The sequence below is a fragment of the Strongylocentrotus purpuratus genome, unplaced genomic scaffold (genome assembly GCF_000002235.5).
Source record: "Strongylocentrotus purpuratus isolate Spur 01 unplaced genomic scaffold, Spur_5.0 spur5_scaffold_6, whole genome shotgun sequence".
In the NCBI taxonomy this organism is placed as follows: Eukaryota; Metazoa; Echinodermata; class Echinoidea; order Camarodonta; family Strongylocentrotidae; genus Strongylocentrotus; species Strongylocentrotus purpuratus.
The window spans coordinates 43,648,207-43,674,745 of record NW_022145612.1 but is presented as its reverse complement, the minus strand read 5'-3'; the positions used below and the strand labels follow the sequence as shown (position 1 = coordinate 43,674,745).

Below are 26,539 nucleotides of genomic sequence, written 5' to 3'. Positions count from 1 at the left end.
GTATCCTTTCAATAAGTTGATTATATAAAAAAAGAAAAAGAGAAAAGAAGAAATAGCCTTTATAAAGGACAATCCAACCCTTGTAATAAGTTGACTTGTATGAAGGCAGAAAAATAACAGAAACAGAATGGCAAGTTTTAAATGAACTGGATCAATAGTAAGGAAGTTATGAATGTTTGAAATATGAGATCACTAAGTCTATGCGAATCTCAAATTGGTAGTTTGGTCAGTGGATTGTAACGTAGGACGTGGATAACTCTCCCATTTGCCGATCACTAATTTCTTTTATTCACGTAAGTTATTTCTCCCTTGAGCCACTACTCAATATATATATTATAGAAAACATATTATTATAGGTCCTCTAAACAGAATTGACAGAATTTAAATTGTAGTCATTTTATATGTTGGAACAGATGGGAAAGTAGTCTGGCACTACATCACATTGACATTATCACTTCAGCTAATACGTATAGCGATTACAACTTTCAAAAATTCATAACTTTTCATGTTTAGTCAGACTTAATTGATACTTTCATCAGTTTGCTTCTTTGATTTTTCTGCTTTCTTTTAGAGTAATTGTCTATTTGGGTTGGATTTCCCTGTAATCACTGTAGATATGTTTTAATATACGAAACTTAAACAATTTTGATTGACCTTTGATAGGTCTAGTGATGTCCGTAAATTCTCAAACCATTTGATTGGTATTGCTTCTCTTTATCTATTTCCCCTTTTTATTGATCGTATCATGATTTTATTCAAGTTGTTCAAATAAACCGAACTGAACTGTGAATCTTTGACCATATAAAAAGTAGTTGTAACCATAGACTGTAGTATGCTCAAGTTATATGATCAGAAATAATTAAATATTCTTTGAAATAAATATCAAACTATACTTTGGTCTATTAGCTTTGTTCAGATATGGCGTGGATAACCTCTGCATCTTTTTGTAATGATATAAATGCATATGCTCCACAGTATGCCTATCTCATAACATAGAGCTTAGTGGCTACGCCTAGGATCTTTGTTGCGCGCAGTTGTCGTTAATTTAGACATTTTAAAAACACTACTAGCTGAGGGTCTTAGCTTCATATCTCTACGAGCCTTTACACATGTACAAACACATCTTTCAAGTTCTCTCACACATACACACACACCCACCCACACATAGACAAATCTTACCACATTGATTTAATTGTCTAATCTAGATTTTAATACAGTCATTTAATCAAAGTTCATTACATATATAAACATGAATGAAACTGATGCACATTAAAAAAATCACTGGAAGTAAGATCATACAACATTCTCACTAGAGTTTTAATTTCCCAACATGATAACAATCACTGATTTAAAATTTATTTTAAGATATATTTGACAATTGCAAACCCTGTGATTAAATCTACTTTATATTGACAACCTTTCATTAAAGTTTTGACATTACTTTTAAGGGCAATGAGAGAATACAATGCACTAATCATGTGAATAATTGATTCTATTACGAGGCAGCATACCATAGTTTGTGCACCTTGTTAAACTGAAATGTGTTATGCTTCTACCACTCGACTTAGATCTCAAACAAACCGATCAAATACTCAAATAGAAAGGGATTATTATGTACAGGTACTGGCAGTTAAAGGCAGAGTCAAACATTTGCAGAAAATATGCAGACGTGGACTAAAAAAATGTCTCCAATCCTTAGTATACAGTACGAACTCCCAAATGAAAACTGTCAACAAAAAGTTTAAGTGCTGCCTGCATGCATTTAGAGAAAGTATAACAGATAAAATAAGGCCTGCATTATTAACATGATATCCAGAATTGATCTTCATTAGGATAGAAGAGCCATGCTTGTTTCTGAAAACATAACCTAAGATTTCTGCAAATGCTTGAGCCTGCCTTTCAGAATAATGGCATTTATCAAACTTTGTGCCAAGAAGAACAGTCCATCACCAGCAAACGACACATATACTTACATATCTATTCAAAATGTTCATATAAACTTGTAAATCGTAGATCACATGGACATAATTATACAAGTATTACAAATCACAGACACATCCCTTTACATTGTATGTCAGAAGTTATGATACATATGCCCGTACTCTTTGAGTAAAATATCTAACCACATTTTTGTACTGTAACTTCAAGAGCTAAGAATTATCTGAAAAGAAAGTTTGATTGTTGTCAGATGAGTGCAAACAGTGACTGGATCAGCAAGTTTTTTTTTTACAGGTAGGTTATGAGAAAATCATGTGGACTGCCACATATACAATGGCTGAAGAACTTGGGGAGTGTGTCAATAAACAACAGAGTCGCCAAGTTCTTCATGATATGTTATATATGACTGACTTCTTGATCTTAAAGTAATAGAATGGCTACTTGAACCATACGAGCTCTTGCACACTTTTATCAAATCACCACACGACAGCATTTTGACAACACACATGTATGAGGTTGCATGAAGTTAGGGCTAAAGGCACCCAAATGAACAAGAATGCACAATTTCATTGGTCAACTGAACAACGTGAATAAACCCACAGCCAACTGAAAAAAACTTGTGTCTAGCGGTACCCTTGGGGTTTAGGACTGTGCAAATGCAGAATACACTGTTTTACATGTAGAATAGTAAAAGAAATTGTCCAACACTGTTCACGTATTCCATGTTATCACAATCTACCAGATTCTGCCACCTCCCCAAAAGTTAATTTCTATTGAATTGCACCTAAATAAAATGTTGAAGCAAGGAGAGAATGTACCTAATCATAAAACCTGAATATACCACATATAGTACTGATCTTACTACAATAAAATAAACCTACATTTTGCTAAATACAAATTAAGTAGTACATGCAAAGAAAAGAAATGTATAAGTCACTTGCAAAGATGCGATAAAACCTACTAAGGCAGTGCAGACCAGATTACTGTGGTCGATACATTGCGAATTTCTTCTCTCTCTCTAATTGTCTACTGGCAAACTAGGGCAGAAGGCAGAACTTTTAATCATGCAAGGCATAAAGAGTTGAAAATAAGCATAATCTGAATCCTAAGTGGCTAATCATAATGAAATAATCTGACTTTGTACAAACAATTTACATACACGGAATATACACAACATAAAACATTTTTAATGGCACATCAATAGACTTTGTACTCAGGGCATTTTTCTTAGCAGTGGATTCTGAAATGGAAATTGCTGGCCTTTTTCACCTCTGTAGTGGCATCAAAGAATGCTGGTTTCATTGACTTCAACATTTCTGTTTTTGCTCTCACTATATAGTTTTGTGTGTAATCTTAGGAAAGCCTGATGTTTTTGTGCACCTTTAGATTCCACTATTACTACTACTACTACTAGTAAGTAACATATTGTCATGAACCTATTCAAATTGTATGCATTTTCAATGAAAACATTATTTCAGGATGTCCAAACCATATATACTTTCCAATAATAGCACAATCTGATCTTATTTCACAAATCATATATGAAAAAAAAGGAAAAACAGCAACTAATTGAACAGGTAACACTGTAATGAGCTTTTACACACATATCAAATTTGTATCTATATGGACTAGAAGCTGGCAGATGCTTTCAAGAAAAATCACTTCAAAAAATGAAAGTTACTCGGCATAAAAGCACACCTTCAAAGTTATTTGCATAAACCCATGATTTCAAATGAACGAGAGACAGCACATCTAAATGTCTACGGTATGTATTAAGCAAGAAGCTTCACCTACACTCTTCATGGAATTACAAAATGGTCATCCCAATTCCCAAATGATTTAATGAAGCACATTATTGGTGTTAACTCTCTACGGAATACTACAAACTGAGGCCTGAAATTGGGTTCGCATAACGATGGATCTCGTACGATGCCAATTTAGAATCACCGATGAAATAAGGCATGTCCTAAGATTTGTCATGTAAAACCATGATTGTCCTGACACTATTGGTGGGTGGCCATTGCTCCTATATATACACACAGACATACATCTTTATTATACAATGAACTAATAGATGAATAAAAATTAAGTAAAAAAGAAGTATGTATTTGTTAATCATTTTAAGCACAATTTTCAAAGCAAGTATGTAAGGGCATTGTTCATTTTCAAAAACTATGATTTATACTGATATACCATTTATTATCTGACTAAAATATTTATTTAAAAAATGCAATATAATCATTCTTTACTACATCCTTCAAGCCTCTCAATTGAATATTACCTACTTTAAATAAACATTTATGAATATTTTGAATACATTTTGCAAATTGTAGTAACCTTTTTTCTTCTCCTTCAATTAACATACTGTTATTAACATTTAATTATGTCCAATATAGCATGGCTTTTACAACTACCACTATTAAACAATGGTTCTTAAAATGATACGCAATGAAAAAGTTGCTTCTGAGTAATTACAGTAGTATGCCTTTCTAAGCTCTCAGAACGTTAAGTAGAGATACATTCACACCAGATACCTTGGTGGGTTGAATAGTATAGTATTGGGTAAATATGAAAGATTATATACCTCGATGGATACGTTGGAATTAAAAATGGACTGGCACGGCAAGGTTGATAATTAAAACACAAAATGGCCCCTTTATTTTATTCTATATGTCACACATTTGATGAAATGACTTGATAATAGACAAATTTGTATATGTACCCTCTAATATCATTTTATATCATCTGCACCTTCCAATTCTGATCTTACTTACTACGTACAGAAATAAACTAAAATGACAAGAATTAACCGTTTCTACTTTGAAAGAAATATTTCAGATACTAAGGAAACTTATTTTTTCTTGGCCTGCACTGCAATCTTTTCTCAAATCACATCTATTAGTTGTATATTTCATGGGCCCAGTTGAATTTGTGCATGACATTTAGCACAAATTAACTGCAATTATTAAGACATGATGCTCGTATTCAATCTCTCATCTTATCAAAGGATTATTGATGTATGAAGTGATGCAGATATATGTTACTTATAGCAAACGCCACACTTCAGATGAAAGTTCATACATTCACACTTTAATTGCACTTTAAAAACTACACAAACCTTGTCAAAATGCTTGATTTTTTGACATAAATCGTTAATAAACATCCAACTTGTCCTTCCTTCATGTCTACAACAAATGGATCAATTTCTAACACAGTTTGCCTCTTGTGATGAATGTTGTGTGATTAAGCTCTACTCTATCTAGGAATCTTTTTTTTGAAATATGAATTTGAGGCTTTGACAAACTACATCAATGAACAACATACTCTTGAAATAGTTCTGCTCAGAATAGGAGAAAATCCCAAACATGAGAAAGTATGAAACCAACTTCATTCTGTAACTCGCGTTCATTCAGAGTGTAAATATTACGGGATATTCTAGTTTGCATATATATCATTAAGTTAGAACCAATGACCTCCACATTTTCACACTACCCAGTATTTTACAACTGTATTTTCAGGATCCGTAAGGGTATAAAAATCATACACAAAACAGCACTGTATATCCAAGCATTTACCAAACAAACTTGTCAGAGAATTAGATTGCATCGGACAAAGACATGATGGAAATAGATTTACTTTTAAAAACAAGACTAATTGGCTCACGATAGTTTCACCCTTATTTCTCATTAATTATGACTACAAATATAAATCAATGAAAATCAATGAAATGAGATGTTAATAGAAAATGCAAATTTAATTCTAAAATAAAAAGATACAGCAAACTTAACTCTGGATCTGACCAAAATAATTAAACACTGCGTCTATATTTCAAACTGATAACAGCGAATTACATGTAAGGATTTATTAGAAATCTTAGTTTAATTTAAACAAACTTTTTTTTCTTCTAAAACTGAAACTACAAAATCTGCAGAATCACCACTTCAAGTATATTCATATGATACAGGGGCACCTTTGAGAGAGAATCGTATGTACATCCTTCTGCTTTCTTCCATCAGCTCCACAACAGACAAACCGCAAAGTTTCCAGAAAGATTTTTTTGTCCAGCTTGTGGAAAGCCCTTCACCCAACACACAAACAGAAGTAAAGAAGAGCAGCAACCAAATTTTGATAAGAGTTCTATTTAATAGATGACGTCTACATTGAGAGCAGAGCAGAGGAAGTCACTATATGATGAGTTTTGTGACAAGATAATCCTCATCATAGCTGGTTTCACTTCTTTCCTCCTTTCTTTGTACGTACTGCAAAATGAAACAAATGAACATAAACATTAAACATGCTAGAACATCAAATACTATTTGCAATATAATAGTGCAATTCAATGATTCTGCCAATACATATTTCTCAGATTTTAGTGCAATTCAAATATAATTTTTTCGACCTCTACACCCATAAAAAAGAGAAATAAAAAGGGGGAGGGGTGGAAACCTACCCTAACATACAATAACAACAACCCCAAAAAGCATTAAGGATAATCATTTGTACCATGAAGAGCAGTTACAAGACAGTTCACTGTGCTTCATTGTATCATCCCTAAATTATTCAGGATAACCAGCCTATTAATCTACAGTATACACACACAAGAATGACGATTAACACTTTGCATAATGAACACCTCCATTCCAAAGAAATATCTGCATCAGCCATGTATCTTTCTTTTTTATAATTCAAAGTATTTCTGCCAATAAAAGGCCACTCTCTGTTTATACAAAGGGAATGTTTGCCTACTCCTGAATGCTGTTGACATTTGTGAGCTGGAGCACACAAGATTCACTTTCTTCTATGGATACACCAGATGCCTTAGCAAAAAAGCTCATGATGAGCCACCAAAAAGAATGCACACACTTGATACACCTGTGTACTTAATGATGCATACTTTCTGTGCCTCATCGAGTAACAGGTGCACACAATTTGATTTTCCATGTGATATGATTGCTGTATATACTTAGTATGAAAAGTAAAGTGGTTTATTGTTTTTCTAAGGAGTGGTACAACTATAATAATTCCATATAGCAACTATACATGTATTTGTGTTGGCATCTATAAAGAGACAATTGCATAAAAAGAGAAGGTTGAGTTCTGGAAAAGGGGACATGCTAATTTACAAGCTTTTTCATATTTTTTAAATATGAATGTGAAATAATATCATAGCAGAAATTTCCCCTGAAAAGGACTGCTGTCCAAATACCTTCATATTCAACATATGACAAGAACTGGCCGAAGAGTTTGGAAGAAAACTTTCATGCTACATGTAGATGAAGTCCCACATGCCCATTTCTGTGTGAAGTGCATGTGACCTTCTGCAAAACCAAGTCAATTTCTTCTCATTTTTTATGATAGATAAACCTCATGGTATACACAAACTCTTGTGTGCTATATGATCAACCTTTTCCCACTGCTTCTATACAGTTTTTTTTCTTCATGTGGCAATTGCAACCCCGAGAACTCAACTTTATCTGTAACTCTGTATTCCTTAAGGCTTTTGACAAAAAAAGGAACAGTGTGCTTTGTTTGCCAACTGACAAAGAGGTGTGGATTGTGTATAATGTAAATATTGTTACAAAAGTGTTTTTATCCTAAAAGGGTTCTAAAAATCCTCTATGACAACAAGAAGATTTAAGATTGAACAAAAGGTTGTGGTTGACCTCATTTCTCATCGCTCTCATACAGAATTTACATTTTTATTCAGGGATCTGAGATTTGCTCTAGCAACAACTGCTCCTGGCTTTATTTCATCAAAGACATATCCCAAGGGTTTGGGTTGCAGTTGGATTGCAGGTTAGGTTTATGGTTAAGGTCGGGGTGAGGTCAGGTGCTTTGGTCCAGGGTCAAAATTAGGAATTCATGTACTGTGGGAAATGACTAATTCATCTTTCATTCAACATTTTTATTCAGTGATCTGAGAGTTGCTGTAGCAACAACTGTTCAAGGCTTTATTAGAGACTTTTGTGGAAAGTGCTTTATGAGCACTGTTTTCATTATTATTATTATCACATCAAAGATATATTTCAAGGGTTGGGTTAGAGTTGGATGGTAGATTAGACTTATGGTAAAGGTCGGGGTAAGGTACAGTGCTTGGTCCAGGGTCAAAGTTAGGAATTCATTAAGTGTTGGAAGAGACCACAGAGCAAATTAGCCTCGGTGCATAGGATGTACAAACCCTTTCTTTTCTCCTTGCTTCTTGGTCTTACCTGCTTCGTTGTTTCTCATGAGAGCATCTTGTGCCATTGACCTAGGTCCTGCATGCTCAAAGGCCAAACCAAGCTTCAGCAGAGTCTTGTTTTTCTTATCCAACATGACGGCATATTCCTGTTCTCCTTTACTGCCCATCATTGATCTCTGCAGGAAAAAAATACATAAGTGAAAATATAATACATGTAAACGGGTATCAAAATGGATGTTAAAATATGATTTGAAATTCATTTGTGTTAATTGGAGATGATAGTGACAATTTGAGATTGAAGTGCGTCTGAAAGAGATGACAGCATGCTAGCAATATACATACATGTACAGTCTATATTTTGATCCTTAGCAAGTTTGCCAACTGACATTTTGATGAAATATGATATAGAATGCTCTCCATTAAACACTATGGTGAGCACAATGTGGTGTTTGAACAAAAAACTGTCATCACCTAAAGATGCAGCATATTACAAAAGAGCACATTATATTTTCTTTGTATCAGCCAAAGTTATGAATTTCCCACCATTTGTTTATATGACTTAAATACCATGTACACAAATTTCCCACGACTTGTTTACTTGACTAAGATTCCGTGTTATACTTGTTATACAAGTTTTTATTATCCATTTATTCAATTGAGGCAATTCTTTCCGTCTTGTTCAAGGTAAAATCTGGTTTACCATGTCATGCTTCATGTGGCTGCTCTAGCCTCTAGCCACACATAAACAGATCAAAAGAGATAAACAGTGGTCGACGGAAATAACCTATTATCTTGATATGCCTGTTTGATTCTATTCTTCTTTTCAAGGACAATTAAACAGGAAAAATAGGTTAATTTGAGTAAAACCAGAAAGAGAAAAAAAATCTGCCCAATCTTGATAAAAATTCAGACAATTGACTGGGAAAAGAAAAAGAAGCTTGAAAGCTCAGATCGCTAAATATATGTCCATGAAAATCTTGAGTGGCTGGGGTGGTTGTCTAACTGTAATATAATATCTGCAATAACTTCCCTTTATTTTGCACTTGTAAGATTATACATTTCTGGTTGTCATTTTAAAACATTCTTCAACAAATCCAATTTTGTTTTCATCACATATTCATTGAAATATATTTAAATTTCTGTGGAATTTCGTTGTTGATTATCATCTTGACTGGGTTCTCATTAAATGTTGAAATCATATGTTTAAAGATAGGTTGTAATCCCAATCATCTCAACCAAGAGAAAAGACACTGTCATTTAGCTGAATTATATGTAGAGTTGGAGGAGAATCACAATAAAAAAAAGTGATCCACTCTGAAGAAGAAAAAAATGTATATAAAATTCTTACTTAAAGATGAAGTTGAGTTCTGGTCATGCGATTGCATTGTGAAAATAACGGTGTGGAACCGACCAGAAAAGGTTGATCATCTAGCATATAAGAATTTGTGTGTATTGCAAGGTTCTGGAATCATCAAAATGATAAGAAATTTGGCCAAGTCTTGGTAAAGTTACAAACACCGTACATAGAAAGATGTATATGGGACTACACGAACACGTGGCGTAAAAAGCCGGCCCCCCCCCCCCCCGATTTTTACGATGTTACATGCATATTTAGAATATGAAGGCATTTGAAGAGCCATACTTTTCAGGGAACATCTCTTATCTGATGTTCTTCCACACTTGCATAATAAGAATGAGTAATGCTCACAAATTATTTTTCACCTCTTCCCAGAACTCAACCTTCTCTTTAAACGCTACATCATTATGCTATAAAATGAAATGATTGTAGCATCATAGACGGACAGTTCGATAGCAATCTTAAACTACCATTTAAGCATGATCATCCTACCTGATTTGCTACTCTAAACTCGGTTATTGTTGGGTTGTTTGCTAGAGCTTTGCAGAGTTTACTCATGCCTTCACTGGTGATGAAATTCGATTCTAGGTTCAATGACTTCAATGTGGTGTTCTTCTTGATTACCTCAGCTGCCATCTGAGAATGGAAAGAAATGACACGATATAAGAAACCATTATGTTATAAGAAACCATTATGATATACAAAAACCATTATGATGTAAGAAGCCATTATGATATAAGAAACCATTATGATTTAGAAACCATTGCGATATAAGAAACCATTATGATTTACAAACCATTGAGATATCAGAAACCATTATGATAATTAGTCATTAATCCAATGCAGTCTGATTAGCATGGTGTATTACCAGCAGGCTCAGACACTTCAAAATGTAAATTCCCTACCAGGACCAGTATGCAGTTTTGAAAACAATACAAATTGACAGTAATTCAAGTACATCTACATTAACATTAAACCGTTGACACTTTGAATAATAATTATTTACATCTGTGGCATATTGGCTCACTTAATTGATTTTAAATTAGAGAGGGTCTTGGGTTCAAATCCCAGCTTGGTAATTTCGAACTTAAACAAGGCATTTTTTTAATAGCTATCTCTCTTCATCAAGATGTATAAATCATTACATATACTTCACAGGCTTCTTAGCTAAAACAATGGTAATTTAGCTAAAAAGGGACAGCATTTTGCTATGAAGTATACAAAATAGGCTACTTTTATGATCTTTCCTTCCCAATGCTTGAATTTTATCATGGTCAAGCACCACACTCAAACTCTTTGACGGGGTAGATTTATTGATTGCCTTACCGCTGCTGCTTTATCTGCTAAACCTGTGCTAGCCATACTGAGCGATTCAAGTACTGTGTTGTCTCCAACGGCAGAAAATATCTCCTGGATAACGTCCAATTTGATTTCCTGTTGATCGATATGATATGATGGTAAGATTTTCTTTAAATACATGAAATATTCCCTACTGTTCCTCTTCCTAACATGAATATGAACATATGGTGCTACTCAGCGCATTTGCCAAGTGACTTGAGGCCAAGAAATTAGTCATTATCTCCTTATCCACATACCAAATCAGGCAATCAAACTTAAAATCATCATGTAAGGCAAATCAGTCGAACAAAAGATTAGTAGCAATTGGTAGTTATTTCATTTTGATGATTATGGTTGCAATTTAAAATTCACCAGATTGAGGGAAAAGGAACATTAAGAGACCGATATCCATTGATAGTGACTTCACTTTGGCCATAATAATTAGCATTTTTGTAAACATATCTACAAGTACAACATGGAGTTGAACTGAACACTTGAATATATCATTTTTTTTAAATAACATTTCTCAATCAAGTTTACACAAAAATACACACAGAAGAAAAAGATGGCAAATGTATAGCTTTGTGCTGACAAAAAAAATTGAGACTTTATCATCAGGTGCATGATTATGACAATAATCTCTAGAAAGCATAATCAAGAAGTCTGGGATTACAAACTATATTTGCTCCTGACTGAGTCAATGTATGCCACACATTTCCTTTTATTAAACATGATTGGATTTGATGGTTATCAACAGAAAGTTTGAAGAGAAGAGCTTGACCTAAAAGTCAATATTGAATGTAATCTTCTGAATTGAGAGACACTGGCTAACATTTACAAATCCAGGAAATTTACATTGGGATGAGGTGCATGAAAATCAAATACTGAAGTTCAATGGATGTTTGCGAAATAGCTAGCCAACCATGTCCACGTTTTGATTGCATGCATGTGTTTGCAGCGGGGTGCACACATCAATGGAAAGGAAATCAACAAATTTACATGAATAAGATTTCAAAATGGAACAACAAGTTCTATGAACTTCTCTTGACCAAGAGACAGAGAAAATTTGGGGGGTATCTCTTATCATCACCCATTATTTATTAGAGAGATCTATACAATTCATTCATCGCATAAACTTTACATGAACTTGTCATATTGATCTCAATCCAAAATAACATGTTTTTCTGTTAGCCACCATTATTAAAGCTCAAGAGGTCACAACAGAGTTCAAAAGCCGATTGACTAAAAGAACTATACCCACAAATTACACATACTTGTAGATTACATGCTAGTGCATTCATCAGGATTATTTTTTGCTCACTGAAGCTATGCTAAATTCAAACATACATGTAGGTACTCTGCCCTACACAAGAATGACACTGTACTCATTCAAGAGTGTCAAAGATCTGCATTGTTCCCCAAGGCCAATGGTTACACAACAAAGGACATTTCTCCCTGGTACAGAAAGTACACCATAACAACAATAACACTTTTTAAGGACATTACTCCATGGGACAGAAGGGATTGGCTTTGTGGGCTTCATTAATATACCCATGTACTACATGTATGCTACATACCACTGTATATGTGAGCATGGTATCATTTGGTTATCTCCTTTGTACATGTAGTCGATGAATTACTAAACAACTTCAGGAGCAAGCAGAGTTCAATAGTTAAAACAGTACTTCTGACTAAACAACAACAGCTGTTCACATGCTCTTTGAAAATGTTAACCCACACCAAAGTCTAAAAAGGGTCTTTATCAAATAACACAGGCTTAACAACATTTAACAAGGTAGTTTTTTTTGTACGTGTTATTTCTGGGGGACACAGATTGGTATACTACAGACTGCAAATGATCCCTGATAAATCGTTTAAACTTTTGGAGTCCAGGGAGAATTTGAAGGGGCCCATGTGAACATGCCCCTCTTAATAGTTCGGAGCTTGGAATCAATTAAGCATGAAACAATCAAATATACAATAGCCAATTAAAATTAACCTATTCATGTGCCCTTTTATATCAAACTGATAATTGGTTTCATTTCCTTAAAGGCATTAAAACATTTCTTTGTAAAAAAACAATTTTAAGACAACCAGGCAGGCTGTAATGCCAGTGATAACATCCTTCCTCATATGACGCCATAACCTCAATATCTTCCTGTTTATACGAGAAAAGACATTAAACGTGACCCCAGAACCCGACCTTTTCAGAAAATATTATTGCTGCAGTACCTATAAATGATACATGTCTTCTATATCTCCCAAAACTTAATTACTAAAATCGGCATAGCAAAAATGTCATTCTTAAATCATTCAAAAAAACTAAATATCAATTATGTATGGTTGAAATATAATCTAGGTTGTGCAGTTGTATAAAGGGATCCTAAGCAGTTGCTACACGTTTACAAAACAAATATTTATTATTTAGTAATATTAACAAAATACTTAATTCATTGATACATGACACCTCAAAACCAATCACTTAGATATATATCCTGCAGGCAATTCAAGACGATTACCACACCGTACTTAAATAAGAACATAAACCCTCACCTTAATATTATTGAGATTGAGTTCTTTGATTGCTTTGTCATTTGCCTTCAGTTTCTTGATCGAGCCTTCAACATCTGTAGTGTTGGGGGGTTCTAGTGAGAAATCTTTCGGCAGGCTAGCTTTGGTGACAGCTGTTTATTCAAAAAATAAGGAGAGAGAAAATACTATTTGAAATATATTTAATTCATCACAAACCTCACAAATGAAATGGTTTCACACTTTTTTTAACACATATTTAAAGATTCAGTCCGGGGCTAAACAAGAGAACTTACATGAACTGCTATGCTCATATTTGGGTAACATATTGGATACATTGCATTAACTGTTAAACAAATATTAACATAAAGTATATCAAATGTTTGGTTCCTAATCTATCAAACATTAAAATGGCAATGTAAGAAGTTTATCTAGAAATCATATCAGCGAAAAAACATACACAGGAGTGGTGAGCGATTTAGCTCTGAAAGCTCAAAATATCTCTGGTAAACTGTAAAAGATCTCTGGTAATAAATAACAATAAAATACTTGATTACTACACTTAAATACAACAACACAATAAGCTCATGGAAACAAAAAAGTATTTTTCACACCGAATCACATTATCATTTGTCAATTGCTCTTTCAAACATTCACAAGAATGTAATTCAGGTCTCGCTCCATTTTCTTTGCTTAGATTTCATATTGAAACTTTTCTTTTTGAATAATAAGTATAATTGATCTTGTTGATGGTTCACTTACCTGAAAACTTCATTCTTTCACCATCAAGCCCGATAATCTTTTCATCGCCTGTCACACTTCGTTGAGATGCTGCAAATTGCTCCTGGTCCAGCATGCTGTGTAGACCCAGAATACCTGAAATTATCAGAGCAAAACAAAGAATTAATCAGACGACTGAATTCATTGTATGGTTTTTGCATGGTAATTTTCTGACACGGTAATTAAACACTTCTTCTCACGCCTTTTTAAAAAAGGGAAAGAATGGCTCTTGGCAATCATTCTCTATAATTCTCAGGGTTCTGTCTTATGAACAGTTGCGACCTGATCATAACTCAAAATCGATTGCAACTCTATAAAAAGAGAGAAGAGAGTGTATGTTTGCAATTGATTGAAGGACTTGTGATCAATCCGGATCAATTGTTCTCTTTATCAGACAGGGCCAAGCATATTCTGAGATAACAAAGTCCTTGCCTTACATATCATAAAATCCCCAAACATGTCTGAAAACAAAATAATCAGTCAGACTAAAATACTGAATGTCAGAAATGTAGCTGCCATGATGTTCATCAATGAATTAAAGTTACTTATCATCTCAAAATCAAAATGGCACTCTAAATAAATTTAGCACTTAAAGCCAAAAATACTATCATCCAGCAGACCAGTACCGGTAGTGGTATCACCACAATGTTCCTTTTAGTGAGAGTTTTTTCACTTCCTTTTTTTCTTATCCTCTTACCGAGGTGTTTTAATTCACATACTGATCATCGTTTATATTTACATCAATTTACATTTTAAACATTTATATCTTACATTGTGTTGTTCATATACATCTTGTATGTACATATTCTGTGTTGAATAATCAAGTTCTTACCTGCTAATTCCACCAGGTCTTCTTCAGTAGCACCGTCTAGTTCATGCTCCCATTCCTCTGGTTTCCCTTTCCCATTGGTCTTTTCTTCACTCTTCTCATCCTCCTTCCTCTCATATACTTTACCTTGAAATTGAGAAAGACACACACTACTTATTACTACCCATTATTATTTATTAAGCTCTCACATGAAACGGTTTAAAGCAGATAAAGGTAGGCACTAGGCAACACAACACTAACGACAGATAAGATATACCAGTACATGTGCCGGTAACAAATTTGTATACTCATGGGTAAAATGCATTAAAACCACGAGACACATGAATTTTAATTGTTGGTAGTTTTGGGTAATTAATTCTTATTCTAGACAGTCCTTGAATCAACATACATGTAATTTAATGTAATTGACATACAAGAAAAATATCAATGCCCCCCCCCCCTTCTTCTTATCAATGTTATCTCATACAGTTGTTTAAATGTTCATCACTTCTGCATACACGCATACTATTCATGTACAACTGTACATTTTGTACATGTAGGTAAAGGATCACTTCTGAGTACCGGTAGATATAAATCAGGTCTTAAGATCATACTACACAAATCATAAAAGAAACAGGCATACACTGTACATGTACATGTTGTAATGCATAAAATTATAATGCATAATGTCCCATACTGGTATCACAATAATAATAATAATAATAATAGTACATTTATAAAGCGCAGAAACTATCCAACATTAGGTATATATTCTACTGCGCTACAAGAGCTACAATGAAGCTTAGATGTTGTATCATACATCAATTATGATTGCATTACTTACAGTACTCAGTTACTCACTCATGAAAAGAATTGATAGATCAATATCAAGAACTAGACATCTACATGTAGCGTCAATAAGATTAGTTGGTGTACACGTACAGTCTGGTTACTCTGGTAGTCTAAGTTTAGTTATAAGATAAGTCATAATACTAAGAAAGTACCTTTGAAATGAAAGTCTATGCAATGCATAACTGGCATCTTATCTTAATCCAAACCATACTCATATAAACAATGACATTCTCTATTGCTCTTTACATGATGAGCATGTGCATGACAAGTGCACAAGAGTACCATGCATACTGTTAATGTACACAGCCGTGATAATCACTCTCTGGCATGCATCTATACAAACACAAGAGCTGGCATGAGATGAGACACTCAGAGACAGGAATATGTACATCTACATGTACATCTACACAATGCATCAATCAGCTGACATGGTATAGGCCTACTACCGGTAGTACATGTATGATGTGATGACATTTATAACTGATGAGGTTTGTCAGGTGTGTATATTATATTCATCACCCCAAGTGAAGATCTAGAGGGCTTAAAAGGCACAAGAATATGGCTCAATTGGGGTCCTTTTACATGTGTGTGCATGCACCCCAGGTACTGTGATTCAATTATTAAATCATAGCTTAGTTTAATTATAGCCTATGTATGCATACAGTAGTATGTATTGCAGCCTAGACTCAATTATAAAGAATAAAGTGCTTCTCTCTAGCTTGTTGACGTACAGTATTATTTATCATAACCTTGCACAATTTTTTCTGGGCAACTCCTAACAAATAATTAATATAATTTTTACTTTTGCTTATTGTAATGGAAATGTTTTAGTCAATAATAAAGTGAATAATCCAGACTCAGCTGCACTTAATACCAGATACCACACGTATTATAGTACAATATGAATTTAACAAACCAATCTAAAGTATGCTAAGCTTGGTCGATCAAATTAGTATCCTATATATACATGTACGTCAAACAGGTAAAGCATTCTTACTCTTTAATGACCTCATCATAACCTGGCACTCTGTCAAATTTACAAATAACTTCCCTGAAGCATCCCTCTGACGTGAGTCAAAAGGGTTAGCTATTAAGAACTTCTCCACTTAATCACATAACATTTTTCAGGAAAAAATAATAATAATGGTTTCTGGCAACAATTTAATGGAAATAAGAAGAATATTTAATCACTTGACAACACTACTCTTCAAAGATTCAGAAGGAATACAAAAAAGTAATCGTTGACATGGTGAAATGACAAATATTTGTGAAAAAAAAATTATATGACATAAAAATGCACCTTTAGGAAAAGGAGAAAAATCTGATATAATACACCTGTGTGTACTTTTTACTTGTAGTTTTATCACTTTTTTTTATTTTAAAGAACAAGATTTTTGTGGATCACCGGTAAATGCTACATCAGGGAATAATTTTCCTGGTATCGCATCGCAATTTGCTGTGCATTTTTGCATGACTGCTATACAAAATATCTTTTGTGTAGCAGTTTTCTTCCATAGAAATGTACAGAATTTCATTTGAAATATTTATCCATCGGCTGAAATTGCTAATCAAAAAATTTGAGGAAAATTATTCCCTGCACATATATGTAAATATGAGAGAAAATAGACATACATGTAAGAGGGAAACAAAGAGAACCAAACAGACAAACAGAGCTAGAGAGAGAAAGGGGGCATAGAATACAACAAACTGAAACATTAGTTAGGAGGTACACAACATTCAACATACAAATATTACCAAAGAACCAACAAAGAAAGATAACTTACCTCTCTTCTGGCCAGATTTAAAGGGTACTTTCTCCTCCCAATCTTTTTCTTCCTTTGCCTTCTTTTCCAGGAATTCAAGAAGCTGTTTTCTATCAAACTTTCCTGTGGGTGCTTTCTTAGTTTGTGGTCGCATACGGTCTGATGCTGGTAGCATATTATTCTGAGGAATATATACAAAATAAATATGATTCCTAATCAATACCTAGCATTCAATAAACTGTAATCGAAAAATGAAGTTTCAGGAAAAACTATAATTAATCAGGTTCAAAGATCATCATAAAAATAACCCAACATTTTTGGCATTATATACTGTACATGTATAGAGACCAATATGGGAGAGCAAAGGGTAAGCAGCATACCCACATGTACATTGTATAAACATACACCTACATGTACAAATGATTGTTAAGAATAACAGATTGACATAATATTGACATTTACAGGGCATGTTTATTACAAAATTGCTCTTTACAAAGAAATTTGGATTTGCTACATGTATGTACATGCAGTATTAAGTTGAATAGGAAATATAAATGTAATGAAAGTTGTACAAACGAACATGTATATGGACACTTTAACATTCATGTGACTCCTCATCTCATACAGTGACAAAAAAAAAAAAATACAAGCAGACTAGTACAAGTTCAAAGTGTGGAATACATGTACATCACATATGCTGGTGAACAACATGCATAAAAAGAGGTCCATTAATAATGTACATACATACATGTATAACATGACTACAAGATTTACCGGTATGCTATGTACACCAAAACATCCAGATCCCTGATTCCCTACCCCTTACAATTACTGTATGACAATATGGTGCATGAATGTGTTAAGTCGTTATGTCAACAAAGCAGGCAGCTGCTGACTTACTCAATCACAAAACATCTCTTAAAGGTACTCATATACAAAATAAATTATACATCTACCATCAACCCACAGCGTAGTGGAGAGAAAATTGATTTTAAAAAGAATGATATAAACAAAATTCTTTAATAAGAATGGATAACTTGCTACAAGTGTACATTATGTTTTATTCGCAAAGAGGATCATAGGTAAATAATTTGATGTCTAGACGTACACATCAACACATTTCAATTCAATCAAAACTTTTCCCCAACATCTTGAATTAGCAGACTTGTATCAATTATGTACCTTTGAAACCCAATCGGTCTGGATAATAGTATGCACACTTACATTGGGAACTACAGTAATTTGAAGATGACAAGGATCTGACTGACCTTTGTCCCCAAACACGGACTGTAGTGTACAGTTATAACAATTAGTGATTCAAAAATTTCCATCTTCAAATCACGTAAAAACCTGAGCCCTACATGTACTGTACAATATGTAGAAAAACATGCATAATAATCTTTATATAAGGCATACTGTAGAAGGGTGGTTTTATCTTTCTCCTACTTACAGCATAAAAGCCTTGTATTAATATGGACTGTATTGTAATCTACACATGTTTTGTAATTACCCATTGGAGTTTGAGCTTTGAACATGTACATGTACACGTAATTATGTATATTAACTTAACCAGCACTGCATCACAATGGTACCATGTGCACGTACAGGTACAGTACATGTACCCAAATGTATGTAAATTATGTATACTAGTTGAAAGCACTAATTGACATTATACATGTACATAGTAGGCCTAATTATATCGTAATAGCAGGTACTGTATGTATTTATCCACATTGAAATTTCAAATTTGATTTTATGCAATAATAAGGAAGATTAGTTGATACTCACATCTGGGTCTAGTTCATAGGCAAGCTCCTCCAACTGCTCTTCAGTGAGATTCTTGAGAATCTCATCCTCATCGATGTCCGCATATTTGTTGTAATCATTCTTTAAATCTGCCATCTTTGCAATTCTGTAATGATTCCTGTCAGGTCTTTAGATTGTTCAGCTTCTGGGTTTGTTAAGACTGAAGAGAGAAACAAAAATGTTGAGAATAATACCGGTAAGCATTTTAAAGATAGAGAAATCTGAAATCTCATACTAATAAGTACCGGGTAATAACTCTTGTAGAAATTACATAATACCGGTAGATCCTTCTCTATGTATTGTACACACGCATGTACATGTACAAGTTAAGTGATATAAATGAAAGCTAAAATGTCTAATGAAGGATGATAAATACAGAATCTCAGCTCTCACTTACAGTGTACATATTTCTATGGGACTTGATCTAAATACCAAAATAAGCAGTTAACCATAGCATGCCATAAATCATACAGAGACATATATATGTAACATTAGGAAATTAAAAATGCCACTAAGATAGCATGACAAACATCCATTCTAACTACCATAAACCTGGTATTAATTTCTAAGTACCACTGTTCGTATTGATTTTTTTGTAAACTTTGGATCAATAACAGAAGACATCAACATAAATCAATACACTGTTGGTACGTGTACATTGCATGAAATGTAATTAATTAAAAATTAATCATGTGCGTCAAATTAGTATACAAAAACTATAGGGGAAAAAACAGGACACATCTACTGTACATACACTGTATACTGTACCGGTATGTACAATGATAGTTTCTCAAGGCATATTTGGCTGTGACATTGTGTTCCATATTCAAAGAATAGGCTAGACATGAATAGACATACATGTGTAGACATTGATTCTTTTAAAACAACAGGAGTTGCCCCCTCTGTATTTTACCTGAACCTGGGGGAAATTGTAGGCTGCAGCATGACAAGGAAAGGTGAGACACGGGATATCATATACCGGTACTTTCTTTGAGTGCTTTTTTGAGCAATACATTTGATTGTTTATGTAATAGATCTGCTGGTGTCCTTGGGTTTGTAACTCTTACTGTCCGTCTACTGGGCCCTTGGGTTTTATATTACCATAAGCAGTTCATGCTTTAGTTTCTCTGTGTCTCCGAGGCTATTCTGGAATACTCTCATACAAGTGTGAGGTTCTCCTATCACAGAGGTGTCACTTTTTATCAATTGTGTCATGCATAATCATTAATGCAGTAAAAAATGACCTCCTAACATGGTATACTTCATTGAATGATTTCCACAAAACAGTTACAAAATACAAAAGGGGCTCTAAATAATAACCCTATTTTGGGGCTTATGAGTACATATTTACAAAAAGTACTCTATTGTGTGAAAACAAGTAGAAGTTCATTTGTACATACTGTACACACTCACATGTTCGTACACATCATGAAAATTTGATAGTTTTGGCTTCAATATCAAATATGTTAGAAACCACCATTCGCTCCAAGCAGTAGTGCTTCATTGCGTCAAATGCACTGGCCTCCCTTTTGTTACCCATAGACTCAACAGTACACACAAGCGTGTGCATGCATACGAGCTAGTGGTTTCCAGACCAAATGTGACCAGCAAACCAACACTGCAAAATGTTTACGAGATTGATATTCCCATTGCATCAACAGGTTCAGGCGTCATGGTCTAGTGGATACATCCTCAAACTGTGCATTATGTATGGTTCGAGTCCAACTGCAGGTCTGCAGCACCAATGCCCTTTGGCAAGACATTGATCTACATTTGCCACTCTCTACCCAGTTGTTAAATGCTTGGAGTACCAAAATCTATAGACTGAAAAATCAGTAAATTATATTCAGGGATATGTTCTGCAGAGACCATGTTTGGCTTCACCGAATCCCTCTCCTACATGTCTTCGAGGAGAGCTTCAAAAGACAAAACAGTTTACTGGTATGTTTTTTTAAATTTAAGGAGATGGATTTCGCTGTCTAAGAATTTATCTGCAACTTAGCACTGCACTCATAGTAGAGCCAGTGTACTATTGGAGCACCTTGAGCAACTTGTGTGGTGGTACATGTATATGTGCGCTTCAAAAAATATCCCATGTGATAATGGGGGGGTTGTGTGTCCGGATGCTAAACAAAAATAAAGCCACCACTTTTGACTTTGGATTTAACAAAATGTATGCATCAAATTATCAAATGATCTAGCACTAACCATCATAAATATTCGTCTTTTAAAATGTTGTATAGACTAATATAAGTCTTAATAGGTTTATGACGTATTGCATGTTAAGTTGTAAACTTCTTCAAATTACCATTTTAAATCAACTGTCCGGGACTTCGGATACACAACCTGTTAGGACAACCTCTACGATATTCTTGTTATCAACAAGGTGGAAGAATCTCCCCAAAGCCTAGGCTAAGATAAACATTGGAACTAACTCTATTTGTTTCAGTTTTGTTTCTTCAGTTGACTTGAATCTGCCTTCTTCACAAAGTTCACTCCTGAACTGAAGATGATTGCAACTGTGTCTGTCGCAAAAGACATGATGAAGTGCAAGTGCAGGGTGCTTACAATTTAAATAGCTACATGTAGATCTAAGACTAAGCCTCACTTAAAGTGCAATTAAAAAGAGGAGCTACATGTAGCTTATCATGAGGCTTGAGTTGGAGAGACAGTCAAATTATTTTCACTCTCAAGTGAGGCATGACCAACTAACAACAACAATCTGATTATCTGATTGAGAATGACAATTCAGCATTGCACTGGCTATCGCACTTGCTCTCACTCACTCAGATCTCACCTATCCACTTGACCCATTCGTCTCACACATAATAGTCTAGAGTCTTGTCTACAAAACACGCTGTCCCTGGCAATCATTTACCGGCACTTCATCACTTGATGTTGATCGAGTCTTCATGGGTTAACTACCATGTATTTGGACTCAAGGATCTAACTACAAATATTCCCATAAAATGTGTACTTACTTCAATTCTCCAACGATTTTGGTCTCCTGCGACTTAGGTATTCCACTCCAGGGGTTCGGCTCGGGGACGACTAGCGGGGCGACGTTTGTGTGTGTTGCATGCAGGGATCGGATCCAGGAAAACGCCTATTGATGGTACCTATCCTTTGACCCATGTATTATCACTCGATCGACTAGCAAGGTATGCGCTATAAAATGCATGCACGCTAGATCAGCCTTACCCTTCGAGGATGACACATACACGGTTTGCGCACGCGCAGTAGCGTAGTCTAAGTAGCTAACGTTATAATTGAGAGGAATCATCTTCTATTCTGAGAAATGAGTTTAATTAGAAGGTGATTAAGTTTAACGTACTTGCGAAACATAGTGAAACTTTATGTTGTTATGACCCATGAATAAAACCCATCCTTCCCTTTGGACTGTCCTTCATGTCATATTTGTGATGTGTGTTATGAAAGAAAGATAAATAAAACTTGAACTTGAACTAGATATATTTTCTGTTTCATATATCCCATTCTACAAATGTACCCATATTATTAGCCCTGGTGCGGTGTTTTTGTTTGTTCTTTTGTAGTTCCAACTTTTTTAAATCAAAGTTTATCTCTTTACATTTTATCTTACCCCTTTCCCTCTCCTAAATAATGGATCCATTTCTCATGCACACTCTCTTCTATTCTCCCTAATTCCATCTCTCCTTAAATGCTCTCTCTCCAGGAAAAAAATGAGGGGTGGGGGGGGGGGGGTATGAGGATAATTCTAGCAGATTTTTAGCAACATGCTGCACTGAACACCTTTCTCTGTCTCTCACATGTAAACAACCAACTTGTATAATGTTGATGATGGAAAAAACAAACAAAAGAAACCACTTATTGTTAAATATGCAATTATCTTCTTAGCCCAGTAAAGGTAATATTCAAACAACCCCCCACCTTTGTTTACAATGTTTATGTGATATTATAATTATTCTGGGGATTAACCCTGATGATCAACATTGCTTTTGTTTTTCCTCCTCCGCATATACTGGTTAACCATGATTACTCCGTCATTATTTCCTCCTTTGTCACTTGTTTTTGTTTTTTGTTTGTGTTGTATGTTTGTATGTTCATAATGTACATGATTTTGTATTTGCATGTATTTTAACAGGAATGTGGAAAATAAATAAATGAAAAAGGAAATCATCACACTCATATACCACCATCTCACCACCGAGTGGTTTCAAAACTATCTCATCAAAATTAATGACAGAATACTTTGAGAACTCTTATAACGACTTATAAATCACCACTAAGAAAATATACACTCAGAGAGGGCTACAAGTAATTTTTTAAGTGCTCAATCAACCATTTTAGATTTTAATGATTTGCAGTTTAAGAAGAAAATGCCCTACCTTGTTATCTTGCTATATCTCAATTGTATTTTAGGCACAGGCCTAACAAAAGAAAATACTGAAGGTTACCAATTAGCCTATTAGACCTAATTATTTCTGCAATATGATGCAAAAGTAAACCTCTCTCTTTTTAGCTTATTTTTTCTAATGAAAAATCTTTCTAAAAGTGCTGTAGTGGAGTGGTTTTAACACTTGACTGGATATTTGAAGGTTGTGTTTTGTTTTTCAGTGGCCCAAACATTGTGGAGCGTGTGTGCAGTGCTTTGTAACTGCAAGGAAAAGGCGCTATATCAAATATATTTTGGATGGATGGATGGCATCTATGTCCATAAATAAGGCAATTTATCTACATTTCTTTCCACCCAAGTGTTAAATGGGTTTCCTCAGCATTGTGATCATCTGTTAAATGGTGCCTGGCTGGCATTCTCCCTAGGGAGTGGAGAATGTGCATACATTGTGTGCAGGCAAGCCTGAATCCGATTGTGGGGATTAATAATTGCCGCACAACTTCATCAGGATTTCATATTTCTGTAAATGCTCAGAGACATTGTAGATGTATCCAACGCTATATAAACCCAGCAAATTTTATTCAATGCACATACATGTAAATTTTGCAAGGGCATTATTGTTGGAAACCATCTTACTGACATGTTTTACTCTTATTCTACTTTCCAATAATTTACTGTGCGCTTTAATGTAGAGTAAATGACAAAAATTGAAAAATAACAAATATACAAAATATCAATTTAGCTCTCAAAGCAGGAACATTTATTCAAAATTTTCCAGCACATATCCACAACAGTGTGAAAATAATTGTGATTTCTGTATAAAATGTGAAAACAGCACATTTCACATACATATACCTACCAAGACATCTTGTCTTGTACTATGAAGTCAATCACATCCATAAGACATTACAAGAAAATATGAAGAGAACAATATCTTCCTTTATTACAATCACAGATACTTGAAGAAAAAAAAATTAACAATCACCAACCATCATTCCCTTTACAATTTTCATTAACACTTATTGTAAAATTTTAATATTTCTATATTGGAAGTCCTTTCCAATATGTGAATAATCAAACCATCATGGATGACATAATATCTAATACAATATCACAACAATTTCAGAGGTGAAAAATAATACAAATTTTTTCAAAGAATTTAATACAAATTTGATTACAACGCATAACAACTCTGGAACAGGATAATAACAAAGAAAATATTTCTTAATTGAATCTAGACCACCACACTTTCATTCCATGAATAGCAGTACGAAGTCTAAAAGACTTTTAAAGACAAAGTCGGGGCAAAATGGACACAACTGATTGATTGCGACAATGTTATAATGAACTGTAATAAGTAATAGCAGGGCTTAGCATGTGATGTACAACAACTTGACAAACTGCTATGATGGACGTATAGACTGGTAAATTAGTGATTATCTCATAATCTTGTTGGTTTCTCATGAGTAAACATTGTATAAAGAATAAGTAGATGAGACTACCGTATAGATATTATGGGTATATCATCTTTATTATATCATTCACACAGTTTGAAGAGGATGTTCATTTCCTTTTCTTCTTGTTGAAGATAAGTAGATTTGCAAAATAAAGTCTCTTGAAAGCAAGGATGGGTTTAACTTTTGCATTAGAATACCCTTCTAGTGGTAGGCAGAAGCTATTCTAAAAAAAATTCTGAACAAATAGCACTCTTTATTTAGTCATGAGAAATGGCAACCCCAAACCCCAAGTCTGACTTCACATTATTTTATAATTGAAATGTTTTTTTTACAAATTTTAAGAGTCATAATTTCTGTCCGACAACCTTGTGAGAATGTGAACAGAGGGAAGATAGTATACTAGTATTGGAATCAAAGACCTAACAAAAAAAGTGATTATCTAAAAACAATAGATGGCAACAATTGCACTCTACTACAGCTACAGTGGTTGTACACACCAAGTCACACCGTACTGGACTCAACATAAAATAAATCTCTTCTTTTTCCATAACTCAGCTAACTTGAGTTCAAAATATACAGATAACATTACTACAAGAATTCCACAAGTTCTGAACACAATAGATTTCTACATCTAACAGTGCAGTGGGTAGGTCTGACGTGTATGTGCTCTTTAGGTCTACTCATTGAAATACTACTCATTGAAATAGCTAAAACAATTATATTTTTTTGGAGACACAATTGATTGCCTAAACATTGAACAAATTACTCCTTACACTTTTAAGACATGAGCAAAAGGATATGGTTTTTGAGAGAAGACAGGCGATTCATGCTTTGTATGAAAAACTTGCATCACATCATCATATATTTCAAAGACCATGCAAAACGATAGACTGTCAGTACATCTGATGATCTAAAGTCATAACAAATGCATTCCAGGGTTCTATTTCAATGACAATCCTTGCAGACATATATGGATTTTTAGAAAACCTGAGATGCCGAATTTCCAATTTTTAAAACAAGCTGCATGCCCATTAGGATAAGACAATTATTTTTTCTTGGTAGAAGGAACTTGGAAAAGCAATAACAGAAGCAGATTTTTTATCTTCCGAGCATAAGCCACAATATAAAATTGAATGACTTTAAATGTATCTTATCAATTCATGAGAGCGCTTTCGCAAACACGACAGAAGCAAAGACAACGGGAGGATTACAGGATACAGCTCTTCCGTTGTGTTTAGGGAACAAACGCTATAATGGCCGCGTACGGTCGTGAAAATCAACAGGACGGAGAAAATTCTGGTTCGCGCATGCGCAGATTTTTTTGTTGCTCTAGTTACCGTCGTGTTTGCGAAAAT

General features: G+C 34.3%; 1 protein-coding gene across 1 annotated transcript; it reads right to left on the bottom strand.

Moving 5' to 3' along the window:
• Window positions 1–1,187: 1,187 nt before the first annotated feature.
• Window positions 1,188–22,538, bottom strand: LOC581153 (tropomodulin-2). Its single transcript, XM_030973630.1, has 10 exons — window positions 22,334–22,538; window positions 19,335–19,512; window positions 17,568–17,727; window positions 14,956–15,078; window positions 14,106–14,219; window positions 13,368–13,498; window positions 10,803–10,910; window positions 9,969–10,112; window positions 8,148–8,295; window positions 1,188–6,197 (listed from the first exon to the last, which is right to left on the bottom strand). Exons 2-10 carry the CDS (start codon window positions 19,446–19,448, stop codon window positions 6,169–6,171), a joined length of 1,071 nt encoding a protein of 356 aa, XP_030829490.1. The 5' UTR covers window positions 19,449–19,512; window positions 22,334–22,538; the 3' UTR covers window positions 1,188–6,168.
• Between the last annotated feature and the right edge of the window lie 4,001 nt (window positions 22,539–26,539).

Coding starts and splice junctions, on each gene's coding strand:
- LOC581153 (XM_030973630.1), bottom strand. CDS start 19,448: ATGGCAGATTTAAAGAATGATTACAACAAATATGCGGACATCGATGAG. Junction 17,728..19,334: donor CCTATGAACTAGACCCAGAT/GTGAGTATCAAC, acceptor TATATTCCTCAG/AATAATATGCTACCAGCATC. Junction 13,499..14,105: donor TGAAAGAATGAAGTTTTCAG/GTAAGTGAACCA, acceptor TTGAATAAACAG/CTGTCACCAAAGCTAGCCTG.